The sequence below is a fragment of the Melanerpes formicivorus genome, unplaced genomic scaffold (assembly GCF_026170545.1).
Source record: "Melanerpes formicivorus ecotype bairdi unplaced genomic scaffold, bMelFor1.0.p_v2 SCAF_15, whole genome shotgun sequence".
In the NCBI taxonomy this organism is placed as follows: Eukaryota; Metazoa; Chordata; class Aves; order Piciformes; family Picidae; genus Melanerpes; species Melanerpes formicivorus.
The window spans coordinates 9785288-9811305 of record NW_027142367.1 but is presented as its reverse complement, the minus strand read 5'-3'; the positions used below and the strand labels follow the sequence as shown (position 1 = coordinate 9811305).

At 46.0% G+C, this 26018-nt stretch overlaps 1 protein-coding gene across 1 annotated transcript in view; it reads right to left on the bottom strand.

Annotated features, from left to right (window-relative positions):
* The window catches only part of LOC137445776 (uncharacterized), a 41552-nt gene that overhangs the window by 3349 nt on the left and 12185 nt on the right, over positions 1-26018 (bottom strand). The window contains exons 2-7 of the mRNA XM_068147767.1: positions 23141-23199; positions 22285-22365; positions 18803-19926; positions 15433-15569; positions 11876-12033; positions 3844-3956 (exon numbers count right to left, since the gene is read on the bottom strand). Coding sequence (XP_068003868.1) covers positions 3844-3956; positions 11876-12033; positions 15433-15569; positions 18803-19926; positions 22285-22365; positions 23141-23174 — 1647 coding nt within the window. The 5' untranslated portion in view covers positions 23175-23199. The remainder of the gene's footprint in view (positions 1-3843; positions 3957-11875; positions 12034-15432; positions 15570-18802; positions 19927-22284; positions 22366-23140; positions 23200-26018) is intronic.

Here is a 26018-nt window from a genome sequence, read left to right as displayed (position 1 = left end):
AACAAGCTGCACATGTTCTCCTGTGCTCCGGAGATACCCATGTGTCAATCAGAACCCGGCTAGTTTTGATCACCTTTGTCACCAGGTTCAAATTCTGATGAAACAGAGCATGGAATCTTTTCTAGGTAATTTGGCAGAAGGATGGAAACTTGAGGGAGGTCATGCCATTGAAGATAACTTATCAGACAGCAAGAAGAGGGTCAGGATTAAGGCTGCCTCTTCATTAAAAAAATCCCCAAATATCTTAATACAAGTCCATGACTGCAAGACTGCTGCTGTCTCACCACCCAGGGAAGACCACAGCAGATCTGTCCCAACTGCAACTGCTTAGAGCAGCATAAAAAACACTCCAAGAACAAACATTTCCCACTTCAGCATGGAGATCTTTGATCCCCACTTCACTCCAGTGTAGGTGAGCACAGGCAGCAGCCAGCATTGTAGGTCAACAAACCACCCCAACAAAAGTCTTATTGCAGAGAGACACTGGGGTTGATCTTAAGAGTTGAATTCTTCCTTTTTAGGCTCATTGGAAAAGCAGAAAACCTGAAGAGCCTGCCAGGTTTATGCCAGGGGCACACTGCAGACTACGAACTTGATCAGCAAACACCACACAGTGCTTCTTCAGTAGCAATGCAAACTACATCCCATTATGCTGGTGGTTGGAAGGGACCTCTAGAGATCATCTTATCCAACCCCCTGCTAAAGCAGTGTCACCTAGAGCAGGTTTTACAGAACCTCTTGTGTTCTAGCTCATGCCCAGGCTAAACAGCCCAGCCATAGAAGACCATTACTAACTACTGGTAAACTTGTCTACCAGCACTCCCAGGTCCTTCTTGAAGCTACTTTCAAGCAGGTCAGCCCCTCACCTCTGCTGTGGTGTGGGGAGTTACTCCTCCCCAGATGCAGGACTCCAGAGTTGCTCTTGTTGAACTTCATGAGGCTCCCCTCTGCCCAGCTCTCCAGTGTGTCCACATCACACTGAATGGAATGGCAGCAGGGCCTGGCATGGTGTCAGCCACTCCTTCCAGTTTGGTATTCAAACTGGCTTAAGGCCTACTCTGGCCCTTCATCCAGGTCATTAATGAAAATGTTGCCCAAAAGTTAACTCAGTCCTGGCCCTTAGGGACCACCAGCAACAAGGCCTCCAACTAGACTCTGCACCACTGTTCACAACCCTCTGATCTCTGTCATTCAGCTGGCTCTCAATCCACCTCACCACTCACTCATCTAACCCACACACACCAACCAAGTCCTCCCCAACCTTGTGCGATCTTTAGACCTGCAACTGAAAGGCAGACACACAAAATTCCCTGACATCAAACTCTGGGGTTGGTGTGGAAAGAGAACTAGCTGCTTCTTCCCCACAAATAAGGACAGGGTCTGCACCTCCTCCACCAGCATCATGACACTGAGATGCAGAACAAACAGCAAGTCTTGGTAAAAATTTGTTGAGCTCCAAGAGCAGCACTTCAGTTGCACAAGGGACATAAACCCTGCAATTTATTGCAAGGAAAGAGCTATTTATAGCATAAAGAAAGTTATTACTGCCAGTAGATGGCATCATAATAACTAAAATAATATTTTCTGTTATTCATACTTGTGCATCTTCTAGTGTTTAGAAGGTTGATTCCTCCCCTGCAGTCTTTAGGGAATGGGATATTATGGAAGAAATTAATTTTCTTCCTTTTTTCCCCTCCCCATTATATTCTGATTTTGAAGCCATCACCGTTTTCAGCTGATATGTCAGACCTCCAAAATCCATACACATTCATCGTCCAGTCTAATCTTTGGGGTCACATCCTGTGTCTAGGGTGGAGCCTTACTAACCTGAGAGGGATTTCTACACGGGCAAAGTGTCCATATACCCTCTAGCAGCTAACTTAACACGGCACAGCCATGCTCTGCTTCAGTTCCACATCCCTAAAGTGTAGTAGAATAATGTTTTAGCAGCAACAGCTTTAAAGTGCAAACAAGTCTGGACAGGAATGAGCAGTTCTGGGTAGGCAACAAAATAGCAAATGTGGTCTACTTGGACTTCAGGAAGGCTTTTGGCACTGTTTCCCTAGAAGATCCTCAGAGAAGCTGATGAACTGTGGGTTGGATGAGCATGGTGAGGTGGATTGAAAACCAAGTTAACAGCCATGGCCTGAGGGTAGAGAGTGGTGGCATTAAGTCTAATTGGTGGGTGGTAGCTAGAGACGTACCTCAGTACTGGGTCCAGTACCATTCAATATCTTCATTAAAGGTTTGGATAATGGGTCAGGGTATGCTCTCAGCAACTTTACTCATGACAAAAACTGGGAGGAGTGGCTGCTTCACCAGAGGGTTGTTACTGCCATTCAGAGGGACCTCAACAGGCTGGAGAAATGGGCTGACAGGAGCCTTGCCAACTAGAGGGACCTTAACAGGCTAGAGAAGTGAGCTGATAGGAACCTTAAAGTGCAGCCAGGGGAAGAGCAAAGTCTTTCCAGTGCGGGTGAACAAACCCAGGCACCAGTGCAGTCTGGAAGCATTGGACAATTCTGATGCCTGATATTCCCCTTAGGCACCAGAAAAGAAAAAGCTCCCAGCTCCAAGCTGTCAGCACCATCCAACTCTGATTGCAGAAGGCAATCAAGTCAATACAATGCACTTGCCATACACAAACCCAAGGTCATTTTCCCCAGCCATTATGACATTTTCTGTTTCCTTTCTGCACTCTCCTTTAGCATCTCAGGTTTACAAGATATTGACCTCATAAATAGAGGCACTATTCCTGGAAACAGGCAAGAAAATATTCCACTGGGAAGCCAGCAATCTAATCAGGGTTGGGGTTTTGTTTGGTTGGTTAGTTTGGGTTCTGTTATGTTTTTTTCTTAAACTCTGTGTGTGATAAAAATCCCATACAATGCTGCAGCAAAGGTTAGAAAAGCACATCACACAGTTCCAGCATAAATCAAGGCACCAGCCCAGCTTCCAACACAACATTCATCATGGTTCTGGGATAAAATATTGCTTGGAAGCCACCCCGCCCTATGGAAACTACGCTTGATGTTGTGTTTGCAGACAGGAATTGACTGCAAACAGCCAAAGGAAAGCAATTTGTTGTGCTCCACCATAAAGGCACAGTCAGCAAGAGACCACCTCTTCAAGCCAGATAAAAATCATAGAGTACTTTGAGTTGGAAGGGTCCTTAAAGATCACCTAGTTCCAACCCTCCTGCTGTGGGCAGGGACGCCTTTCACTAGACCAGGATGCTCAAGGCCACATCCAGCCTGACCTTGATCACTTGCAGGAAGGGGGGATCCACAACAGTAACAGCAGCTGCATTTGGCCCCACCCCCACCCCCACCCCCCCCACCCCCTTTTTTATTTTCCTCTTTAAATAGGGTTGGAAGGGAACCTCTGGAGACCTAGTCCTGCCCACACACACCTGCCAGGTTCACCTAGAGCAGATTGCTTAGGATCTCAGTATCCAGGTAGGTTTAGAATCATTCCAGAGATGGAGACTCCACAATCTCTCTGGGTAGCCTGTTCCACCCTCAAAGAATTTTTCCCCCCCTCATGTTTAGATGCAGCTTCCTATGTTAATATTTGAGCCTGTTAACTCTTGTCCTGCCACCAGGCACCAGTGGTAAGAGCCTGGCCCCATCCTCTGGTTCTTGCTGAGCACTGAGAAAAACTCCCATCAGTCTTCTTTTCTCCAGGCTAAAAAGCTCCAAGTCCCTCAAGCCTTTCTTCATAAAAGATGTTCAAGGTTTCTTAAATAGAAGTTGTATTTTTCCTCTAGTTCTAGCCTTTCACTAGGAGAAAAATCATCATCAGAACAGATCCCAGTAAAACAATTCAAACCTGGTTTCTTACCCTTCTCTTCAAGCTTGGTGCTTTGGAGAGCTTGAGGAAAGTCAGATGAGGTATGAAATTCTTACTCCCTGAAATGTCAAGGTTCATTTCAACAAAGCATTCTTCTACAGCTTCTGGGGGAAAGAGAATTAAAAATACAGAACATAACAGTTGGGAGGTAGGGAAAAAAAGTCTTTGAAGGAAGATTGGACAAAAAAGCCACCAGGTCTGTCTTGAGCAAGACACACAATTAAAAAGACACAGCAGATACAATCACAGAATGGGTTGGAAGACACTTTTAAAGGTCATCTAGTCCAACCTCCCTGCAGTAAGCAGCAACAGAATCATTTTCAGTTGGAAAAGATCAAGTGTGACTACTAAACAAAGATCACACTCCACTAGATCATTACAGTATAAGCAGAGAAGAACACATCCTGCTCCCAGGAACTGCCGTGTCAGTGAGCCATGGGGAGTACTAGGAGCATCAATCAGAAACCGTCATGGGGGGGGCTTCAAACCGGACCCTACAACTAGGAAGTGTCTACAGACAGCTTTGATGCTGTGAAAATCTGACTGGATTTCCTCATACCTTTTCCCTGAGCTGTTCTCTAGCAAATCCATGCATTAAACTAATGCTAAATCCTGGAGAACAGCAGGCTTGGGGAGACCTCCTTGTTCTCGAAAGCAACCCAAGAAGGAGTTTGTAGTGAGGTGGGGGTTCTAACAAAATAGCAAGTGACAGAAAGAGAGGCAACTGCCTCAAGCTGTTCCAGGGAAGGTTCAGAACTCCTGACTTCACAGACCTCTTATCACAATGATGAGTTCTGAAAGCACATGCCCATGGCAGCCCTGCCAGGAACAAGGTGCAGCACCAGTGCCCATGGCTGGGGAGTATGACAGATTCTACCTCAGTTAATACAAAAAACCCTGAGAGAAGCAAAGTGCTTCCAGCAAAGTGGCAAGATTCCCCAAGTCAGCACATAGAACAATTCAGAAGGAAGAAGTCACACCAACAGTTCTCCTGACCCAGATTTTGTGCTGTGAAGTCTTTGTAGTGGTGTTGTCTTCAGAACTTCAGCCACAATTCTAAAGCAATAAGTACACAGAGAGGTGGCAGAGGTCCCATCCCTGGAAACATTCCAGATCAGGTTGGAGTGGGCTCTGAGCAACCTGCTCCAGCAGAAGATGTCCCTGCTTACTGTGGGGAGGTTGGACTAGATGACCTTTAAAGGTCATTTCCAAATCCCTATGGGGTTTTATTCTGCATCAAAAAAAGTGTCTGGGCAACTCCAGAATTCATATTCAAGGTCTTTCAGCCAGGGATTGGAATGAGAAGTCAAGTCAAGTTTATCCACTCTTGCTGTTAAACTTTCAACGGGGGGATGCAACAACTCACACAACCAGCGAGGTGAAGCTTGCATGAAACCCCTTCCAGCCTGGCAGATGCAGAAGATGAAGCATTGTTCAACAGTTATGCTTCAACAGCAAAGAATAACCCCAGAGGAACACTGACAGCCTTGGCTAGGTCTAGAGGACCACTTCATACCTCTCTCCTGCAATTCTTATTGCTAGAAGTCTTTCTGCCTTAGTTATATAAGGAGGATAAAGTGGGGGAAAAAAAAATAAATCAACATCTGCCCTGTAAAACTGAACCATTGATGTGGTTCTTCCTGACAGGCCCTCCACCTGGCCACCTGTCTGGATTTAGATGGTGCTAGGTGATAGGTTGGACTCAGTCTCAAAGGTCTTTTCCAAGCTGTTTATTTCTGTATTCTATAGTTGAATATTACTCCTTAGTTGCTTAGACACTGGAAGGAGCAGGTTTGTGTCTATTGGATGAGAGCATTGCTTGCAACCATCCCACTTTCCCTTCTCTGTTTCCATCTAGCAGGACATTTAACTCAGTGTGTGTTTGTTACTTTGTCACATGTGTTTGTCTCAAGGCCAAAGACTCTGGATCAGAGTTGAGCTAATTAATACGTCAAAATGTTTCATCTCCGTGCCTGAAGAAACAGCAGCTGGGGCTGTCTGGCCACTTTGCCAAGGCAACTGCTTTGTTTTCCAGCTGGAAAATATGTGAAGAATAGTATCCAGTTGCCTGAATGAGCATCTAATGCCCTTTTAGATGTTCTACAGGATGGTCACCTGGCCACCAGTTGCTGCAGTAGAAAGGTACTATTTGGCTGTGGACATCACACACTTTAGGGCATCTTGAAGTGAAACTAGGTGACTGTGGATAAATATCCAACAGCTCCTGAGGTGACTCTGGTACTTTGTCAAATAAAACACATTAACATGAGGAGGTTCTGCATATTAAGTCTCGCTTACACACAGGTAGGTCAAAACACAACAAGTCCCATAGAGCATGTACAGCAAAGTGTTGAAGCTCCTTCCAGGAAGAAGTCCTTCCCAGGCCATCATCTGAACAAGTAACATCCTCTGGACACACCAAAAGCAGCAAATTAGAGCTTAATGTAACAAATAACTGGAAGCAGCATCTCCTCACTACAGACAGCAGTATCATGTAGAATCTCAGCAAGATGGCACCAAGCTGAGTGGCACAATAGACATCTGAAGGATAGCATGCTATTAGAAAGACCTAGAAATGGTGGGAAAGAGGGCTTGCATGAAATTCAAGAGCTGCAAGGACTTGTACCTGTCAGAGCAACCTGCAGCATCAATTCAGACTGTGGTATGAAGGGCTGAAGAGCAGCCTTGTGGAGAACTCGGGGGTGCTGGTGGGTGAAAAGCTGGACATAGTTTCATAGTTTCATAGTTTCATTCAGGGTTGGAAGGGACCACAAGGATCATCTAGTTCCAACCCCCCTGCCATGGGCAGGGACACCCCACACTAGATCAGGCTGGACAGAGCCTCATCCAGCCTGCTCTTAAACACCCCCAGGGACGGGGCCTCGACCACCTCCCTGGACAACCCATTCCAGGGTTTCACCACTCTCATGGTGAAGAACCTCCTCCTCACATCCAGCCTGAATCTCCCCACCTCCAGCTTCATTCCATAATGTGCTGGCAACACATGCTCACAGCCCAGAACCAACCATGTCTTGGGCCACAGTCCCAGCAAGGAAGCGGATTCTGTCCCTCTGCTCTACTGAGACCCTGCCTATAGTGCTAGGTCTAGCTCTGGAGTCCTCAGCACAAGAGAGACATAGGGCCTGTTGGAGCAGGGCCAGAAGAGGCCACAACAATGTGAGGACAAACAGTTGGGATTGTTCAGCCAGGAAAAGAGAAGGCTCCAGGGAGACCTTATGGTGGCCTTTCAAGACATGTAGAAGAAAGATGGAGATAGACATTTTACCAGGGCCTGCTGTGACAGGACAAAAGGTGATGAGATTAAACTAAGAGAGAGATCCAGACTGAAGAAAAAGACATTTTTTTGTTTCTGCTGAGGGCACTGAGACTCTGGCTTGGGTTACCCAGAGAGGTGGCAGATTCCCCATCCCTAGAACCATTTCAGGTCAGGTTGTTCAGGCCTCTGAGCGTCCTGCTCAAGTTACAGATATCCCTGATGATTTCAGTGGGGGGGGGGGTCAGACTAGATGACCTTTAAAAGGTCCTCTCCAACCCAAAACAGCCTATGAATCTATTCTCATCTTCACCACCCACCAAGAAGAAATTACTACTGCAAGGCGAGTCTTACTGCCGTGAGAGTTTCATCAGAAAACTGATGATGGAAGAAAGGTCAAGGGTAGGAATCATCTTCAAGAAACTAGTTTAGGAAGAAGTTTCATAACTGATGTCCTGCCTATGTCAGAATGACACAGTTTTCCAGACACTATTGTCCCTAAGTCACTTGATAAATATCCTAGGAAACAGCAGGACCTCTTCTAAGCAGATGAAGTCACTAGCAGCAAGACAAGGCCAGTAATGCTCAGTATTTACCAGTTACCTAGAGTTAATTGATCAAGAGATGATTAACTCTCCATTTCAAAATGTCCACGACGCAAGAATGAAGGCAAAGAAGAGCTAAGTAATTTTTTACCTTTTCCAACACCAGGAATACTTCAGGGGTTCAAAACCTTCATTAGAGCAGGTTGAACTATTCAGATGCAGGTGACAAATGATCAATATGGGCAGAGGCATCTGGCAGGAGTTGTTTGACCTCTGCCAGTTAAATGATTTGCCCATCACAGTGCTTGAAAAGGCAGCATTTGAGCATCCACACCTACCTCATGAGCAACCAGAAATATTGACTGAAATGGAGGGAAAATATCCTTCTGCATTGTAAAACAATTCAATCACTAATTAGAGGAGAGAAAACAGGAAAGCATTGCATAGGGGTCATTAAGAGGAGAGACTTTCATACATATCTGCATAATTCCCAGCCTCATTAAAGTTATAGAAATGGTCAGAAGCTATGCAGAAAGCAAAGTGACACTGGGAATTGTCCCTCTGCACAGCAAAGCCATCAGCAACACTCAACAAGCTTGAAAAACTGACAGCTTGTCTCAGCTAAGGAATTATTGCAGGCAACCAGTGAACAACCATCTGACACCAAAAGCCACACAAACACTGGCAGAATATTCCTGGGGCTTGCAATCTTTTTCTTCCTCCTTCATCCCACTAAGAAAGAGGTTTAGATTACAAGATAGACACCAGATTTCCAGAACCCTTAAGAAAAAAGTTATCCAGATGAAGAACACAAAAGATGCAATCATAATTGTTTAGGTTAGAATGGATTTGAGAGATCATAAGGTCCAAACACTAAACTATGTGCCTCAGCACCACATCTACACAGCTTTTAAATCCCTCCAGAAATGGGGACTCCAACCCTGCCCTGGGCAGCCTGTTCCAGGCCTTGACAACCTTTTCAGGGAAAAACTTGGTCTTTCCCTGGTGCAACTTGAGGCTATTTCCTGTCACCCTATCACTTGTTCCTTGGGAGAAGCAACTGCCACCTACCTGGTTCCTACCTCCTTTCAGGAAGTTGTAGAGAGTGAGAAGGTCTCTCCTCAACATCCTTTAGTCCAAACTGGAAAAAAACCCAGTTCCCTCAACTGCTCCTCACAAAACTGTTCTCCAGACCTCTCTCTAACTTTATTACCCTTCTTTGGGTCTACTACAGCACCTTAATGTCCTTCTTGTAGCAAGGGGCCCAAAAGTGAACCCAGTGTTTGAGGTGCAGCCTCAGTGAAGAGTATAGGGATGAGTACCTCTAGGACAGGAGGTGGACATGTACACCAGTGTTCTGCTTCTGCTATCAAAGATGGAACAGACATGAGTAACTTGTTTCTGCTCCAGCTTTCCTTAGCACTGAGGGCTCTTGGACATGCTCCAGATCATTGACCTGCTTACCTACATCTGAACACAATTTCAGAAGAGCTTGATGCTTTCCCTTCCCCCTCACCCTGCTCTGTTTTGAGGAGATGCTTTACCCTGCAATGCAGAACATAATTTATGTCCTCAGCTCCCACTTCCAACAGAGCAGAAATAAAATCAATGCACTTTTCCCCTTCTCTGTGATTTCCTACTAAGCAAAAAGGAAGCACAGTTCAACTAATACTTCTCAAAAAGGCATGTAGCACAAAGGCACCATGCAATCTTCAAAGGATATGACTTCTCAGAATAGTCCTGTTTTCTTTTTGTTGAAGCTCCTTCCTACCTCCTAGATCAAAGCTAAGAACTGGAGTAGTCCTGCTCTCTTCCCCTCCTGTTTGTTCTCCCTTTTAAGTTGTCAGTGTTGTAACCAGCCAGAAGATGCCTCTTAAAAGCGTTTTTTTTTTGCCTCAGCTAAATCAAAATTAGCAGCTTCATTATTTGGTACCTTTTGCTTGACTCTGGCCTTCAACCCAAACTATTCCATGATTCAATGAAATCAAGAGACCTTTAAAGGTCATCTAGTCCAATCCCCCTGCAGTCAGCAGGAACTTCTTTAACTAGATCAGGCTCCATCAAGCCTAATCTCAAATACATCCAGGAATAGGGCCTCCAGCACCTCCCAGAGCAACATGTTCCAGTGTTTCATCACCTTATCAGTATAGAAATTCTTCCTGGTGTCCAATCTAAATCTACCCTTCTGTAGCTTAAAGCCATTTTCTTTTGTCCTATTGTTACATATCCAAAACAAGTCCCTCCCCAGATTTTCGAAGGACCTCTTCAGGCAGCAGAAGGTTGCTAAATGCTCTCCCTGGAGCTTCCTCTTCTCCATGTTGAGCAACCCCAACTCTCTCAACTTGTCTTTGCAGGAGAGGTGTGCCAACCCTCTGATCAGATTTCTCTTATGGTTCCATTCATGGCAAAGAATTTGACTCAAGTGGCACTTTTGCTCAAAGGACTCTGTCACCCCCACTCACTAGGATTAGAGCCTCCATGAACTTCCTGTTACCCAGATCCTTTCTTCTAAAGTCTAACACAAAATCTTGGCTGGGAGATGATTAAGTAGAAGGCACACCATGCAATTCCCTTTTAAGAACCTATTTTGTACCTGCCTCTCCATCACATGTGTACTTCAGTGCCATTGCCATCAGAAGAAGAGACTGCTTGACTGTTTTAATGCTACTCCACCATGGCTTCCTCCTGGTTTGCTTCTTGAAGCTGCTCAGTTAAATACCTCCTTTCTTTTGCCTGTCTGCTGCTGGTTTTCCCCTCTACTCATTGTTTTGTTTCACTGAGAATTTTCTTCCCAGTGAATCATAGCAGATGAGATGAACCTTGATCGTGCTATTTTAGCACCAGTGGAGATGTTTAATTTTGGTTCTGCAGAGTGTGTGCTCGGTTACTCTTCCCTCTTTTCTTTTTTAATTACATTGGAGCTGCATTAATTATAAAAGCCATTGTAGTAGTGAATGTATGAGGCCACTGGGATGAGGTCCAACAAAGCAAAGTGCCATGTTCTGCACTTGGGTAACAACCACCATGTGCAACACTACAGGCTTGGGGCACAGGGGCTGGAAAACTACCTATCTGGCAAAAGGACATGGGAACATTGCTCAGCAGCCAGTGAAGATATAAGCATGTGATAAGTACGTGTCCAGATGGTCAAGGCCAACAGCATCCTCACTTGGACCAAAAACAGTGTGTCCAGCAGGACCAGGACAATGATCATCCCCCATACTCAGCACTAGGCAGGCTACACCTTGAACACTGGGTTCAGTTTTGAGCCCTTCACTACAAGGAGGTCACTGAGGTGTTGGAGCAGGTCCAAGAGTAGGGTAACAAAAATGATGAAGGGTTTAGAGCACAAGGTTTATGAAGAGCAGCTGAGGGAACTGGCATTGTTTAGCCTGAAGGAAAGGATGGTCAGGGGAGACCTCCTCACTCTCTGCAGCTCCCTGAAAGGAGGTTGGAGCCACACGGAGGTTGGTCTCCTCCCAGGGAATAATAGACTGAACAAGAGGAAACAGCCTCAAGTTGTACCAGGTGAAGGTCACGTTGGACAGGATGAAAAATTTCTTCCCCAGAAGGGTTGTCAAGCCCTGGAACAAGCTACCCAGAAGAGTAGTACAGTCCCCATCCCTGAAGGGATTAAAAAAGCCACATAGATGTGGTGCTGAGGGACATGGTTTAGTGGTGGCATGGCAGTGCTGGGTTAATGGTTGAACCTGATGATCTTAAAGGCCTGCTCTAACCAAAACAATTCCACACTTCTATTTGTCACCTCCTGTCCCAGAGATACTCATGACTTCATGCATGCTCCCCAATTTAAAGAAATCCATCATAAGCTCAACTGAGGCCAAGACTTAAAAGATTTCCAGTTTATTAGAATGGACAGAGCCTCAGTTTTGAGGTGTCATTTTGAAGACCCTGCATACACCCAACCATGCAAGATGCCAACTGCAGGGCAAGCTAAGAGAGCCTTTCTGTGGAATCTTGACACATCACTTGTCTGTCCATGTAACCTCTCCCAAATCAGCACAGAGCAATTAGTTTGTCTCTTGTGCTCCACACAACCCCAGATATCAGCTTCACATATGAAAATTAAGAGGGAACAAGGAGCCCATTTGGCCATGCACAACAGCTCTGCCCAGTGGTCACTAGAGCTGACAGATTCCTCAAACTGATTCACAAGTGCCAAGGAGTTAAGTTAGGTAATTACCTGTAATTCTTATCAGCATTTTCTTGTCGTCCTCCAACATGTTCACATAGAGCACTTGGTCATTAAACTGCCCAATCCCATGAAACCTCATATGAAGGTCTTTACCCTGCAAGAGGGCTTCCACTTTGGCCTTGCTTTGCTTCAGAGCCAAAACAGCCCTTAAAGAAACCCAGACAAAACATAGTTATTAAAAATGTGTACTTTCTGAAGGTTGATTATTGAATGTGAAACTATTTAACAATGACGTAACAACAAATCTGCAAGCTAAGGTTGAAGTTCAAGTTAGTTTTGCTGGCAAGATGAACACTCAAGTCATCCAGATGCCACAAATACCTTCATAAATCTGCTGCTAAAGAGGCTAAAAGTCTAAAACCTCAATTTATATTTGTTTCATGAAGTCCAAAAACTTCCTCCTTGCCCTTTTCAGCTGGTTCACTAATTTACTTAAGCCAAAATAAATTCATTCCCCCATCTGACTTACACTGAGCACTTGTCTGTATTCTCTTTCAGGACATCTAACAAAATACCAGACTGATGCTGATGTGGGGATCTCTGTGCCATTTCAGCAAAGTTTGGATGTGCACCTTGCCCACGGGCAGCCAGCTCCAAAAAATATGAGTTAACCAAAGGCATTGATATGTCAAATCCAATAATTTTTCTTAAAGACATATTAGAAGTATAGTTAATAGGTTTCTAAGTGGAGAGACCAAGTCCTTCAGCACATTCACACCTGCTGAAGTTTTCCAGGTGCACTTTACCTTGGTAAAGCAGAAGCTTTTACTAATATTCATACTTGGCACAAAATGCTGCAAAACTAAGGCCTGCAAGACACCAGCCCATGGATTTCTCTAGCTCATTTAATTCATCATTACACCTAGTTTGGACTACATCGATTTCACTGTTCAAAAGCCTTCCAGCTCTGTAACATTATCCAATTAGAAACCAGGCATGATGGTCCACCTACCACAAAGTAATCCTCTAAGGAACTGTGTAGAATACCACATTGGAAGGGCGCCCAAGGATCATGCAGAAGCATGGTCTAGAGGAGAAAACTTCTCGAAGTCCACTTCAACACTACTCATAACATTAGGAGCGATCCTCACACACATTGGAGTTATTTTGACTATAACATAAGAGCTGCTTCTTCAGGAGACTCCTGGGGACTCTGCAGCTGAAGATTTAGGGAGGACAGAACTGAATGTGGAAAGGGAATGAGTTCTTTGGAGGGGATCTTGATTATTCCACATTAATAAGAAACAGGACTAATCTGGCCTTTCATTCAAGCCTATAATGTCTAAGCTACCATTAAATGGTGCCAGAGCAAATTCATAGAATGGTTTTGGTTAGAAGAGAATTTTAAAAATCATCTAAGTCAATTTAGACCTCATCCTAAATGGCCTCCTCAACTAGAAGCAGGGAGTTTTAAGGGTAACTGGTACCGAGTGAGACCTTCTTGAGATACTTCATTTCCATGTGTGCATTCTGGTTGACATTAGCCACAGCTTCTGCCTTGGTACTGTCCTACACAAAGCCCTACAATGTTCTTCTGTGTGCAGGTAAAAGGGAATAATCCCTCAATTCTAAATGCTTCATAGAACTGTAGGATGGCATGGATTGGAAGGGACCTTTAAAGCTCATCTAGTCCAACTCCCCCCTGCAGTCAACAGGGACATCTTCAACTAGAGCATGGTTGCTCAGAGCCCCAGACAATGTGATCAGGAATGTTTCCAGGGATAAAGCATCTCTGTAGGGAGGTAGAAGATATAGGATGAATAGCATTTAGCAAGGGAGATCTGTTTCTCATTAGGTACATCTATTATTTTTATGTTATAGCCACACATCCACTCTTAAGTTCATTAACACCACTTAGCTCCGTTCACCTCCCTAACCACTTCATTTCCATTTTGATTGCTGCTCTCCCACAAGCTTCCCATCCTCTTGGATGACAGCCTGCCCACTCAGCAGCTCTGGCACAGGTTTTTATTACTGAATTACTGTACATGGTGTCTTCTGCATGCAGGCTCCATAGCTCAGGTTGTCCAGTGATGGTAGATGCCCCATCCTTGGAAACATTCCAGGTCAGGTGGGACAGGGCTCTGAGCAACTTCATCTAGTTAAATATGTTCCTGCTTAGTGCAGGAGGGTGGATTTGATGACATTGAGATCCCTTTCAGCCCATTCCATGATATCACATAATGGTCCTCCTACCTTTTTTCCCCCCTTCAGGCTCTCCAAAAAAACCTTCTGAGGGGTTGATATTAAAATAAGATACATGCAAATCTTCCATGTGCACCTTAGTCCTGTTTAGCTGTTGCTGCTTGTATGGTCAGAAGGGTTTTTTCTACTCACGCTGGTTCTACTGACATCTTTCCAGCTAGGCATTCTGCTTCATGCCCCAAGAGATCCTCTGTCACACTAGAATGGTTGAGCTCTTGGTTTTCATTCCCCTGCTGATGTCCACCAAAGCACTTAGAGAAAGGACTACTCTCTCCATTCTACCACACAATACCTTCCCAGACACCTGAGGACCTTCTCTTCCTGTCTCCTCATGCCAAGAAGTCTCAAGTTTCCTAGTGTGGAACAGTAAGATAAGGCTTGGGGGAAAACACTACAGCACGATGGTTTTATTTGCTGGACTTTCTAGCGGCTCTGGCCTTCCTAACTGCAGCATAGGCGTCTATAATCATCTTCCAGCACCCTCATCTTAATTCACAGAGTCCAAGTGACAGCCCACAGCTGGAATTAGACATGAGAACAGCTTGGACAGCCTAGGCAGATGTTTTGGTTTTCTTCTCAACATAACATTTTCCAGCTGGTGAAGGGAACACAAGGAGAAACTTCTTTGCTGTGGAAGTGCTAGAGCAGGCTGCCCAGAGAGGTTGTAGAGTCTATCTGGAGAGATTCCAAACCCACCTGGCCATTATGATCCTGGGCAACCTGCTATAGGTGCCCTGCTTTAGCAGGGGTGTTGGGCTGGATGATCTCCAAAGGTCCCTTCTAACCCCCACCATGCTGGGATTCTGAAATTTCTCAGAAGGCAGCAACTCAGGCAACTTTATATCCCTTGAGTTAATTTATGGTAGCAACACAGCAGAAATATTATTTAGAATTGTTAAGGTTGGGAAAGACCTCTAAGACTATCAACCCAACACCACCATGCCCACTAAACCACGTCCATGCATTTCCTGAACACCTCCAGGGACAGTGACTCCACTGCTTCCCTGGGCAACGTCTTCCAACGCCTGACCACCCTTTCGGGACAGTGTTTGTTCCTAATATCCAACCTAAGCCTCCCTTGTTGCAACTTGAGGCCATTTGCAGCCATGCTTGCTTTCTCTTGTCACCCCACAGCAGACACAAAAAAAGGGTCAGGCTCTGAAACATCACATGTAGCTTTAAGATCTTTCCTCACAGGTGCAGAGCAAGCCACGAAATAATCAAGAAGGCTCAAGAGAAATAGTGTAGGCTCTACTACAACATAATTACTCACAGCAGCAGTAAGGTTACTATGCTTATGAGAAAAAATTAGCTGCACTAGAATTCTGCAGGATCCTTACTTTTTGATGTCCTCTTCTGTTCCCAGGTGAGCTACTATTAGAGTAAGGTGCATAGTTTGAATGGGAAGAAAAGCTTTCAGCAGGAGAGGTTCCTTAGTGAATATGAGCTCTTGGACATCTTCAATTCTGTCCAAAATCTGCAATGCAGTAAAGGAGACAGGGAAATGTTCATTTGATAGCAACTAGCTATCACTGGAAGAATTCAGAATGCTGAAACCAAATCCATCCAAAAATGCAACTCAGGTTGAAAATCCATGATCCACAGAATACTCCACCCCCACCCCACAAGATCCCAGACTGGAAAAAACTTGATCATCATGAAGCACAACCGTAAACCCAGCACTGCCAGCTCACCCCTAAACCATGTCCCTCAGCACCACATCTACATGGCTTTTTAATTCCTCCAGGGATGGGAACTCCACCACCTCCCTGACCAGCCTGTTCCAGGTCTTGACAACCCTTTCGGGGAAGACATTGTTCCTCATGTCCAACTTAAACCACTCCTTGTGCAACTTGAGTCCCATCTTGTTCTGATGCTTGGGCAAGGTATACCGGAACGATTTCAACTGCAAAGTTAATTTCTCAGCCATTGATTGATCTGTTTCCCTTTTTAAAGCCAAAACCCATACCTCTCATATAAGCCATAGATCTTCAAGTAGGGCTAAAATCTGACCCCAGGCACATTAAAACGAAGCTCACAGTGCTTTGTAAATATTAATGAGGTCTTCATGGAGTTGTCAGTTGTTAATAGACTGTGGAAATTGAATAGCATTTCTATAATTAATCTCATGCCATTTTCTGATTACAAGTTTGATCACAGATTAAGCTGATGTCTCTTCTGACAAGGAAACTGCAATAGCAAACAGATCTACTGGGTAAACAAGCTGTTTTCTGAGTTGGTGTTTCACCTAAGCACAAGAAAAATCTTTTCCTGTAGTGGTGATGGAGCATTAGAACATCAGAGCTGCCAGATTACCAAAGCTGGTATGAGAGCAGAGAAATCTGGAAGAACAGAACTGAGAGAAGTAGAAAGAGGGAAAGGGCATCCATAGAGCTGTGAAGAAAATGGTCACAGGTCATATGCTAAGACACTCCAATCTCATTAAAACCCCATCATGCTGTGGTTGGAAGGGACCTCTGGAGATAATCTTGCCCAACCCCTTTGCTCAAGCAGGGGGACCTATAGCAGGTTGCTCAGCATCACAACATCCAGGAGGGTTTGGAATCTCTCCAGAGAATCTCTCCACAACATCTCTGGGCAGCCTGCTTCAGGGCTTTGGCATACTCACAGGAAAGTTCTTCCTCATGTTCAGATGGAACCTCCTGGGTTCCTGTTTGTGCCTGTTGTCTCTTGTCCTATCACTGAGCATCACTTAATCTGGCCCCATGCTTTTGACCTTCACTCAGTAGATATTGAGGAGCAGTTTACCAGTTTACTCTCCAGGCTAAACAGCTCCAGGTCTCTCAGCAGACTAAGTTAAGCATTCACGTCCCTTCTCAAGCTGTTCCATGATCTCATTCCTCAGATGGCAGGAAACTTTCTAGTTTCCAGCCCTGATTTATCCCATGCCCACTTCATACCCATTTGTCCCTCTGCCAACATTGTCTTCCAGCTTACACAGGCCTTTTCTCTTCCTGGCATTTATCTTCCTGATGTGCTCTGCACTTTTGTTCACCTCTCAAAAAGCCAGGAACCACTGAAAGGTACATGAGGCCATCCTCCAGATAACCTTCAGCAATTATTCCATTGGAGACAAAGCCAGAGCAAATAATGGCCTACCAAGAGTAAGGCATCCATAACTTCCCCATCATACCTTAGAGTTTCTACACTTAAAGAAGGTAAAAACACAACTCAACAGCCTGCCAAAGCAAACCACATTGCTGCAGCTGCTTGTCACACTGGAGAAAAGGGAGAGAAAAGGAGATGTACAACAGCTAGAACCATCCTACTTAATTACTGCCTTTCAGCAGTGTAAATAGTCATGCCAGATGCTTCATGGAAACCTAAGCTAGGAGAAAAAAAAGAGTATCAAGGAATCAAGTTATATATTGCAACAAGCAAAATCAGCTGGGTTCACTGGATAAAAAATCATCATGAAGTTCCAGCAGAAGCTGGTAGCTGAGGGTTGTTATCACTGCGTTCATACAAGTTAGCGTTTGGGGCTTGCCTTCCACATTTGCATTGTAAAAGGAGACCTCAAGATGCAAAACTATCATAAATATTAATAATTCAAGCAATTTGTATGCTGCTTCTCCATTCTACTCATGCTATCTGATACAAAGTAGTTACTGTCTCTGTTGGGTGGAAAACTATCATCATAGACTTGTTTTGGTGGTAAGAGACTTTAAAAAGTGATCAGGTCACACCATTAACCCATCATTGCCAGGTCAACTCTAAACCACATCCCTCAGCACCACATCTACATAGCTTCTGAACCACTCCAGAGATGGGGACTCTACCACTGTCCTGGGCAGCCTGTTCCAGGCCTTGACAACCCTTTTGGAAAAGAAATTGTTCCCACGTCCAACCTAAACCTCCTCTGGTGCAATTTGAGGCCATTTCCTCTCGGCCTATTGCTTGTTCATTGGGAGATAAGACCAACCCCCACCTCATTCCAACCTTTCAGGGAGTTGTAGAGAGTGAGAAGGCCTCCCCTCAGCCTCCTTTTCTCCAGGCTAAACCACCCCAGGTTTGCTGAGCCATTCCTCACAATACCTGTTCTCTTGGCCCTTCACCAGCTTCCTTGCCTTTCTTTGGATACACACCAGCACCTCAATGTCCTTTGACAGGATGGGGCCAGTATCTTTTCAGTGGTGCCCAGCAACAGGACAAAGGGTAACAGGCACAAACTGGAACCCAGGAGGTTCCATCTGAGCCAAAGAGACTTCTTTGCCCTGTTTCTGGCTTCCCAGAGAGGTTGTGGAGTCTCCACATCTGGAGAGATTCCAAACCCCGTGTACATTGTGATCCTAGGCAGCCTGCTGTGGGTGACCCTGCTTTAGCAGTGGTGGTTAGACTGGATGACTCCAGATGTCCCTTCCAACCCCTACCAATCTGTGTCTGAGGAGAGACATCCACTCATACCTTACAGAAAAAGCAATGGGAATTTTGTTGTGTTTCCCTAACAGCAGTTAAAACCTTGGTGTGGTCTCAATACTGTCCTAGCTACAAATACAAAGCACAGCAGCTACAAGGGCTTCTACAGAGGAGTTAGCTCCATCCCAGACAGATCCAATAGACCACTTCATGCAGGGGAGCATAATTTGATCACTGTTGGCTTCTTAAGCTTCAAAAACAAGTTAACTTAAAACTTCTGCTGAGGTTTACATTGAAGGGTTTAGTTTTGCTAGAACAGCTCTTTCAATATACCTGATCATTTGTTATTGGAAAAGCCACAAAATAATTTGCAGCCTCTCGTGGATGTTTCTTAGACACTTCTTGTCCCAGGTCTTCCTTCTGGTCTTTTACCATCCCCATAGGTCCTTCTTGGGCATCATCTTGCTTCTGCCTCATCTCTGTAGCTCTTTGACCTTCCTTTTGTGGGGGCAGGTCTGCTGCTGGCTGTTTTTCCTCTTGGCTCTGATCCTGCAGCTGCTCCTCTGTCATCATCCCATTCAGGTCTGCTGTGTCTCCATCCTGGATCTGCTGTAGTGCCACCAATTCTGCTTTTTCCTCTTCTTGATTCTGGTCCTCTTGGGCTTTTGTCACCCCTCCTTGATTCTGCTTTTGGCTTGGAGCCCCCTGGGGCTCCAGCTTCACCTCAGCCAATTCCCTCTCCACTTCAGACCTTGCCACTTGCTCTCCCTGATTTTGTTCTGATGTCAGCTGCTCTCCATTCATTGTCACTTCCTCACCTTGGTCCTGGAGCCAAGTTACCTCTTCTGAGTTACAGCCCAGCTGCACAGTGATCTTGATGCCAGCCATACCTTGTCCCTGCTGTTGTACCTGTGGTTGTACCTGTACTGTTACTTGGGTTCCTTGGCCTTGCTGCTGCAGCTGCACCTGTGTGGTCACTGATGGGGCCACCCAGCTTGGGCTTGGCTTCTGAGGCTGCACCTGCACAGTCACCTCTGGAGACTCCCACCTCTGGCTCACCTTCTCTGGTTGCACCTTCACTGTCACCTCCAGTGTCTCCCACCCCTGGTTCCTTTGTTGTGGTCCCCTGTTTGGGGCCATGCCTCCTTGCACTGTCTGTCTCTGCATCAGAGCATGGACATTGTCCTCTTCCTGGGGCTGCTGATCAGGAGGCAGCAGCTGTGCTGCTGGGAAATAGTCTCCTCCTTGCCCCAGCTGTACTGGTGAGCAGAGCTGCTGAGCTCCCTCAGGATTTTCATCCCCCTGAACCTGCTCCTGGACCATCTCTTGATGCCTTCTCTTCCACGACTGCCATTTTGCCACCTTCAGCCTGCGACGAAGCTTTCTTCTTGCGGGCTGGGGATTCTCCAAGATCCTCCTCCTCTTTCTTCGGGGCTTGAATTCATTCTTTAAAGGAACTACAAAGCAAAGGGGGGGGGAACAAACAAACAAACAGCTATCAGAATTACTTACTATAGTTCAGCCCTGCAGTTTGACTCACTACAGGGAGCTCCAACTAGGTCAAACAGATCAATCTGCCCAGGGCAGCGACAGAGTCTCCATCCCTGAAGAGGTTTCAAAGTCATGGAGATGTGGTGCTGAGGGGCATGGCTTCATGGTAACCTGGCAATGCTGGGTTAACAGTTGAACTTTGTGATCCTAAGGGTCTCCTCCAACCAAAGGGATTCTATAATTTTATCTTGTTTCCTCCCTCTCCTCTACAATGAGGTTGCAGAGAAGACGCTCTTCTTATCCATACTGTTTGGAGAGAAGTGAACAAGGCACTGAAGCCCAAATGGGTTTATTTTTTTCCTACCTGTTTCAGAGGCAAACTCTCCAGAAACCCAGAGAGCAAAAAACATTTCTTCATTAGTCAGTGCAGCACTCTGGATGCAATAGATCCAGCTGTGCTGAAGTGCCACTTTAAAGAACCACTGAACAGCTACATTCTATAGGCCAAGCAGAACTCGTCTCTGAGGAGAAATGCTTCAGACCCTAGGTTATGACCTGCCTTAGCTTCAGGTCCTTCCAAGCCATGGCAACACCGAGTTTCTCCCCTGAAGCTGCAAAGATGTAGGCAGAGCTATTTTTCCACAAATCTGCTCTCCAAGACAACCAAAACATTTGTTCAAAAAATTTCCAGGAACACCAGAGCTCTCCCCACCCTCACAAAACCCACATCCATTAAAAAAAAAACAAGCCATCAAAATTAAATAGAAATAAAACAAGCCCCACACCACCACACCACTTAAAGTTTAATACATCACCTAAATATTTTAAACATTGAACAGTCTAACCATAGGTAGTACAGCTTTCTCCCCTCCATGAAAGGAATAATCCCCCTGTACTGGTCCAGGTGAGGGGCTGAGCTGCTGGAAAGCAGCTCTGCAGACCTAGGAGTGCTGGTGGGCAGCAAGTTCACCATGAGCCAGCAGTGTCCTCCTGGGCCAAGAAGGCCAATGTTTTCCTGTGGGGCATTAGGATGACACTGCAATCCTGAGCAACCTGCTCCAGGAGAGGTAACCTCTTGGAGGAGACAGAGCTGGCCTCACTAATGTTTATAAATGTACAAAGGGCAAGTGTCAGAAGGACAGAGCCAGGCTCTTCTCAGTGATGCCAAATGATAAGACAGGGGGCAATGAGTGCAAGCTGGAGCACAGCAAGTTCCATGTGAACACAGGGAAAGACTTTTTCACTGTGGTGATGACAAAACATTGGAATGGGCTGCCCACAGGTTGTGGAGTCTCAGTCTCTGGAGACTCTCAAAACCCACATGGGCATGTTCCTGTGTGACCTACACTAGGTGATCCTGCTGTGGCAGGGGGGGTGGACTAGATGATCCTTTGAGGTCCACAGTATCACTTAGGTTGGAAAGGACCTCGGGGATCATCGAGTCCAATCTATCAACACAGACCCCATGACTAGACCATGGCACCAAGTGCCACGTCCAATCTCCCCTTGAACGCCTCCAGGGTCGATGACTCAACCACCTCCCTGGGCAACCGGTTCCAAAGCCGAATGACTCGCTCAGTGAAGAACTTCCCCTGAACCTCCCCTGGCGCAGCTTGAGACTGTGTCCCCTTGTTCTGGTGCTGGTTGCCTGGGAGAAGAGGCCAACCCCCTCCTGGCTACAACCACCCTTCAGATAGTTGTAGAGGGCAATGAGGTCACCCCTGAGCCTCCTCTTCTCCAGGCTAAACAATCCCAGCTCCCTCAGCCTCTCCTCATAGGGCTTGTGTGCAAGGCCTCTCCCCAGCCTTGTTGCCCTTCTCTGGACACGCTCAAGTGTTTCGATGTCCTTCTTAAACTGAGGGGCCCAGAACTGGACACAGTACTCAAGGTGCGGCCTAACCAGAGCAGAGTACAGGGGCACAATGACCTCCCTGCTCCTGCTGGCCACACTATTCCTAATGCAGGCAACCCCTGCAACCCCTAATGTTCTGTGATTCTGGGTAGGTGACTGCTTTAAGAGTGGGGAGTGGGGGTGGTGTTGGACTAAATGATCTCCAGAGATCCCCTCCAATCCTGACCATGCTGGGATTCTGCAAAAAAGACTAATGAAGTTTGGGGGTTTATTTAAATGTAAGAGACCAAATGCTTGGAAATAGATCCTACCCCTGGAGATGAAGCACTATGGTCATAAACTAATTATAAAACCAGCTATTACCCATGGTAATTTTGCCTGGGCTCCAACAGAAGACTTTGTCCTTCTGGATGAGAGTTTAATCAGGGATATGCTAGGATGGCACTTCATTCTGACACAGAAGCAAACTTACTTTCAAATACCTCCATGACATCAGCTTTGACAAAAGGGAACTCTGCCATCAATGTCACATCTTCACTGTCCAAGTGAGGAGCTGGAAAAGAAGAAAAATATTGGCATGTGCCAGAGAATCCCTCACAATCATTCCACTGCTGGAGAACCTCTGTATTTTTCATATAGTCATGGAATGGTTTGGGTTAGAAGGCACATTGAGTGGTCATCTAGTTCTACCCCCCTGCATTCAGCAAGGATATCTGCAACTAGAGCAGGTTGCTCAGAGCCCTGGCAGCCCGACCCAGAACAGTTCCAAGGATGGGGCTTCCACCACCTCTTTGAGCAAGCTGGGCCAGTGTCACACCACCCTCATTTTAAACAATTTCTTCCTTCTCTCCAGCCTGAATCTCCCTCTTTCATTTTAAACCCATCATGCCTTGTTGTGTCACAACAGGCTGACAAAAAATATTGTCCCCAGCTTCCTTCTGGGCACCCTTTAATTCCTGGGATATCTTCAGAATATCTCTCTGGAACCTTCTCTTCTCCAGGTGAAACAATCCCAGCTCTCTCAGCCTGTCCTGTCAGCAGAGGGGTTTTAGCCCTTTAATCATTGTTGTAGCCTCCTCTGGCCCTACTCCAACAGGTCCATGTCTCTCCTGTGCTGAGGACTCCAGAAGTGGACCCAGCTCTCTATTGTTTCTTATGCACACCTCTACTGCTACATTTTCTGGTGGCAATGCCACCACCTAAAAAGAATTAGTGTGATGATGGCTAGGTGACAGTTGCAGCTCTGTTTGAAAGTCCTTATAGCCATTGTGTGGCTGTCAAGTCAAGGACTGTGTATTCAGGATTTTTTTCTCTTTACTTAGTACAACCTGAACTCCTTGGTGATTGTTGAGTTGGTAGCATCTTGATCCTTCAAACAATTCAGCACCTGTGGAAGAGAAAAAGCAGATGGAGATCCCAAGTGCTACTAGCATTCCTGAAAGCTCCTAAAGCTTCCCCCAGATCCCTGTACCTCTCTACTCTAAGCTTGGCCAAGCCTTTGAGCCCCGGTGACAACATCAAGTAACTGTCTACCCTCAACAAGTTCCCATGCAAGGCAGACTTCTGCTGCTTCCCACCCACTCAGTCTTACAGGAATCAAACACCCCATGGGTAATACAGAATTAAAGTCTGGTGCTCTGAGCTTCTAGTGTGAAACAATTTCTCTTTGATCAACTGACTGCACTGTCAGCATTAAGCCATCACACCACACAAACCCTGGAAGCCAAGCAGCATTTGCTTCTACGCAGAAACCATTTTGACACTTCAGGGAAGTGCCATGAGAAACTGCTGACTGGGTAACACTGCCTTGGGTAGCTCAACATTGATGTCTGCTGCTGCCTCCCTGAGCAGAAAATAAGTTCTGACAACAGCTTCTGCACAGATCTGCTCCATCAGGTAGGTCACAAAACTCCTCCATGGTGTGACAGGGACATGAAAGTTTGCTGGCACTGGTCTGGGAAACCCAATATAAATGTGTAGTTATGATTCCAAAGTCCTGTGAGTGCATTGGGTTGGAAGGGACCTCTAAAGGGCCAGTCCCCCCTGCAGTCAGCAGGGATATCCCCAACTAGATAAAGCTGGTCAGAGCCCCATCAAGCCTGAGTTGAATGCCTCCAGGGACCCCCCTGGGACTCCAGGGAACCCCCACCATAAGCAAATAAGAATAATAAACCAGGTTGGAAGAGACCTTCAAGATCGTGTCCAACCTATCAACCAATCCAACCCACCTAAACAACTAACCCATGGCACCAAGCACCCCATCAAGTCTCCTCCTGAACACCTCCAATGATGGTGACTCCACCACCTCCCCAGGCAGCCCATTCCAATGGGCAATCACTCTCTCTGTATAGAACTTCTTCCTAACATCCAACCTGAACCTCCCCTGGTGCAGCCTGAGACTGTGTCCTCTTGTTCTGGTACTGGCTGCCTGGGAGAAGAGACCAACATCCGCCTGTCTACAACCTCCCTTCAGGTAGTTGTAGAGAGCAAAATGTGAGGTGTCTGGACCATTTCTATGAGAAGGAAAGGTTGAGAAACTTTGGGCTGTTTAGCCTGGAGCAGAGAAGAATGAGAGGGGATCTTCCCAGTGCTGAGCAATAGCTGAGAGGTGGGGGGCAAGAGGATGGAGCCAGATTCTTCTCAGTGGTGCCCAGAGGTAGGGCAAGGGGCAACAAGCACAAACGCTAATGTAGGATGTTCCAACTACATCTTAGGAAAGGCATCATTTTGAGAGTACTTGAGCCATGGAGCAAGCTGCCCAGGGAGGTTGTGGAGTCTCCTTCTCTAGAGAGATTCCAAACCTGCTGGGACATCAACCTTCTGTGGGTGACACTTCTTTAGCAGGGGGGCTGGAGTAGATGATCCCCAGAGGTACTTTCCAACCCCCCACCAATCTGTGATTCCACAGCTCTATGAATATATATGTTTGGTGGAAAGACAGCTACACCCACCCTTTGCAGAGGAAGCACATCCTTTACAGAGATACTTTTTCCTTGGCTCATTAGGATTCAGTACATGGTCAGACCACACTGAATGAATTGCTCCCCAAGCACAGATGAAAGATAAGGAAGGCTTGACTGGTATTTAATGACCCACCATTAACATATCTATATGGGGGTCGAGTTTTGGCATTTAGTACACAGGACAGGTGGAACAGTTACTACGGTGTCAAAGACCACCACTACCTGGTGGAAAAGGCAAGTGGAATGATGTTATTAGCTTTTAAACAATGGTGTGGAGCTTGCTTTTATTAGCCATTGTTTAAAGCTTTATAATTAAAAGTGACATTAGATATGCAAGATAAACCATCTTCCCTCAAACACTGCATCTTCCCCTGGGAGTTCTAGTGATCAAACACAGTGTTCAGGATGGGTTTGTAGAACTTTCTTTACACTGGCTGAAATCATGCAACCTTTTTGCCACAACCCCATTGCAGCAAAGCCTGGTACAGCCATAAAATGTGTCCCAGTCATCATTTCACATTATCATAGAACCATAGAGCTGTTGAGGTTGGAATAGAACTTCCAGATCAAGTCCAACCACTCACCTGGTGCTCACAGTCCTACCACTGCTAAGCTACTACCACTGAACCACATTCTTCCCCAGCAGTCTTAAATCCCTCCAGGGATGGTGACTCCCCCACTGCCCTGGGCAGCCAGTTCCAATACTTCACAACCCTTTCTGTGAAGAAATTTCTCCTCCAACATAAACCTCCCTTAGCACAACTTGAGGCCATTTCCACTCATCCTGTCATTTATTGCATGTGAGTGGAAACCAACCCCCACCTGCCTCCAACCTATTTTGAGGTGGTTGTAGAGAGCAATGAGGTCTCCTCTCAGCCTCCTCTTCTTCAGACTGAACAAGCCCAGTTCCCTCAGCCATTCCTCCTAGGACTTGTTCAGGTCCCTAACCAGCTTTGTTGCTCCTCCAGTACCTCAATGTCCTTCTTGTCATGATGGGCCTCAAACTGAACACAGCTAGACTTCTGTGGCCACACCAATGCCTAGTGTAGGGGTACAATGACATCCCTAGACCTGCTGGTCACACTGTTCCTGATCCAAGCCAGAATGTTATTGGCCTTTTTGGCCACCTGAGCACATTTGCCTCACATTCAGCTGGCCATCAATCAACACCCCCAGATCCCCACCTAGTAGATTTCCAATCAATCTGCCCCAAGCCTGCATTATCATGGGAGGTTGTTCTGGC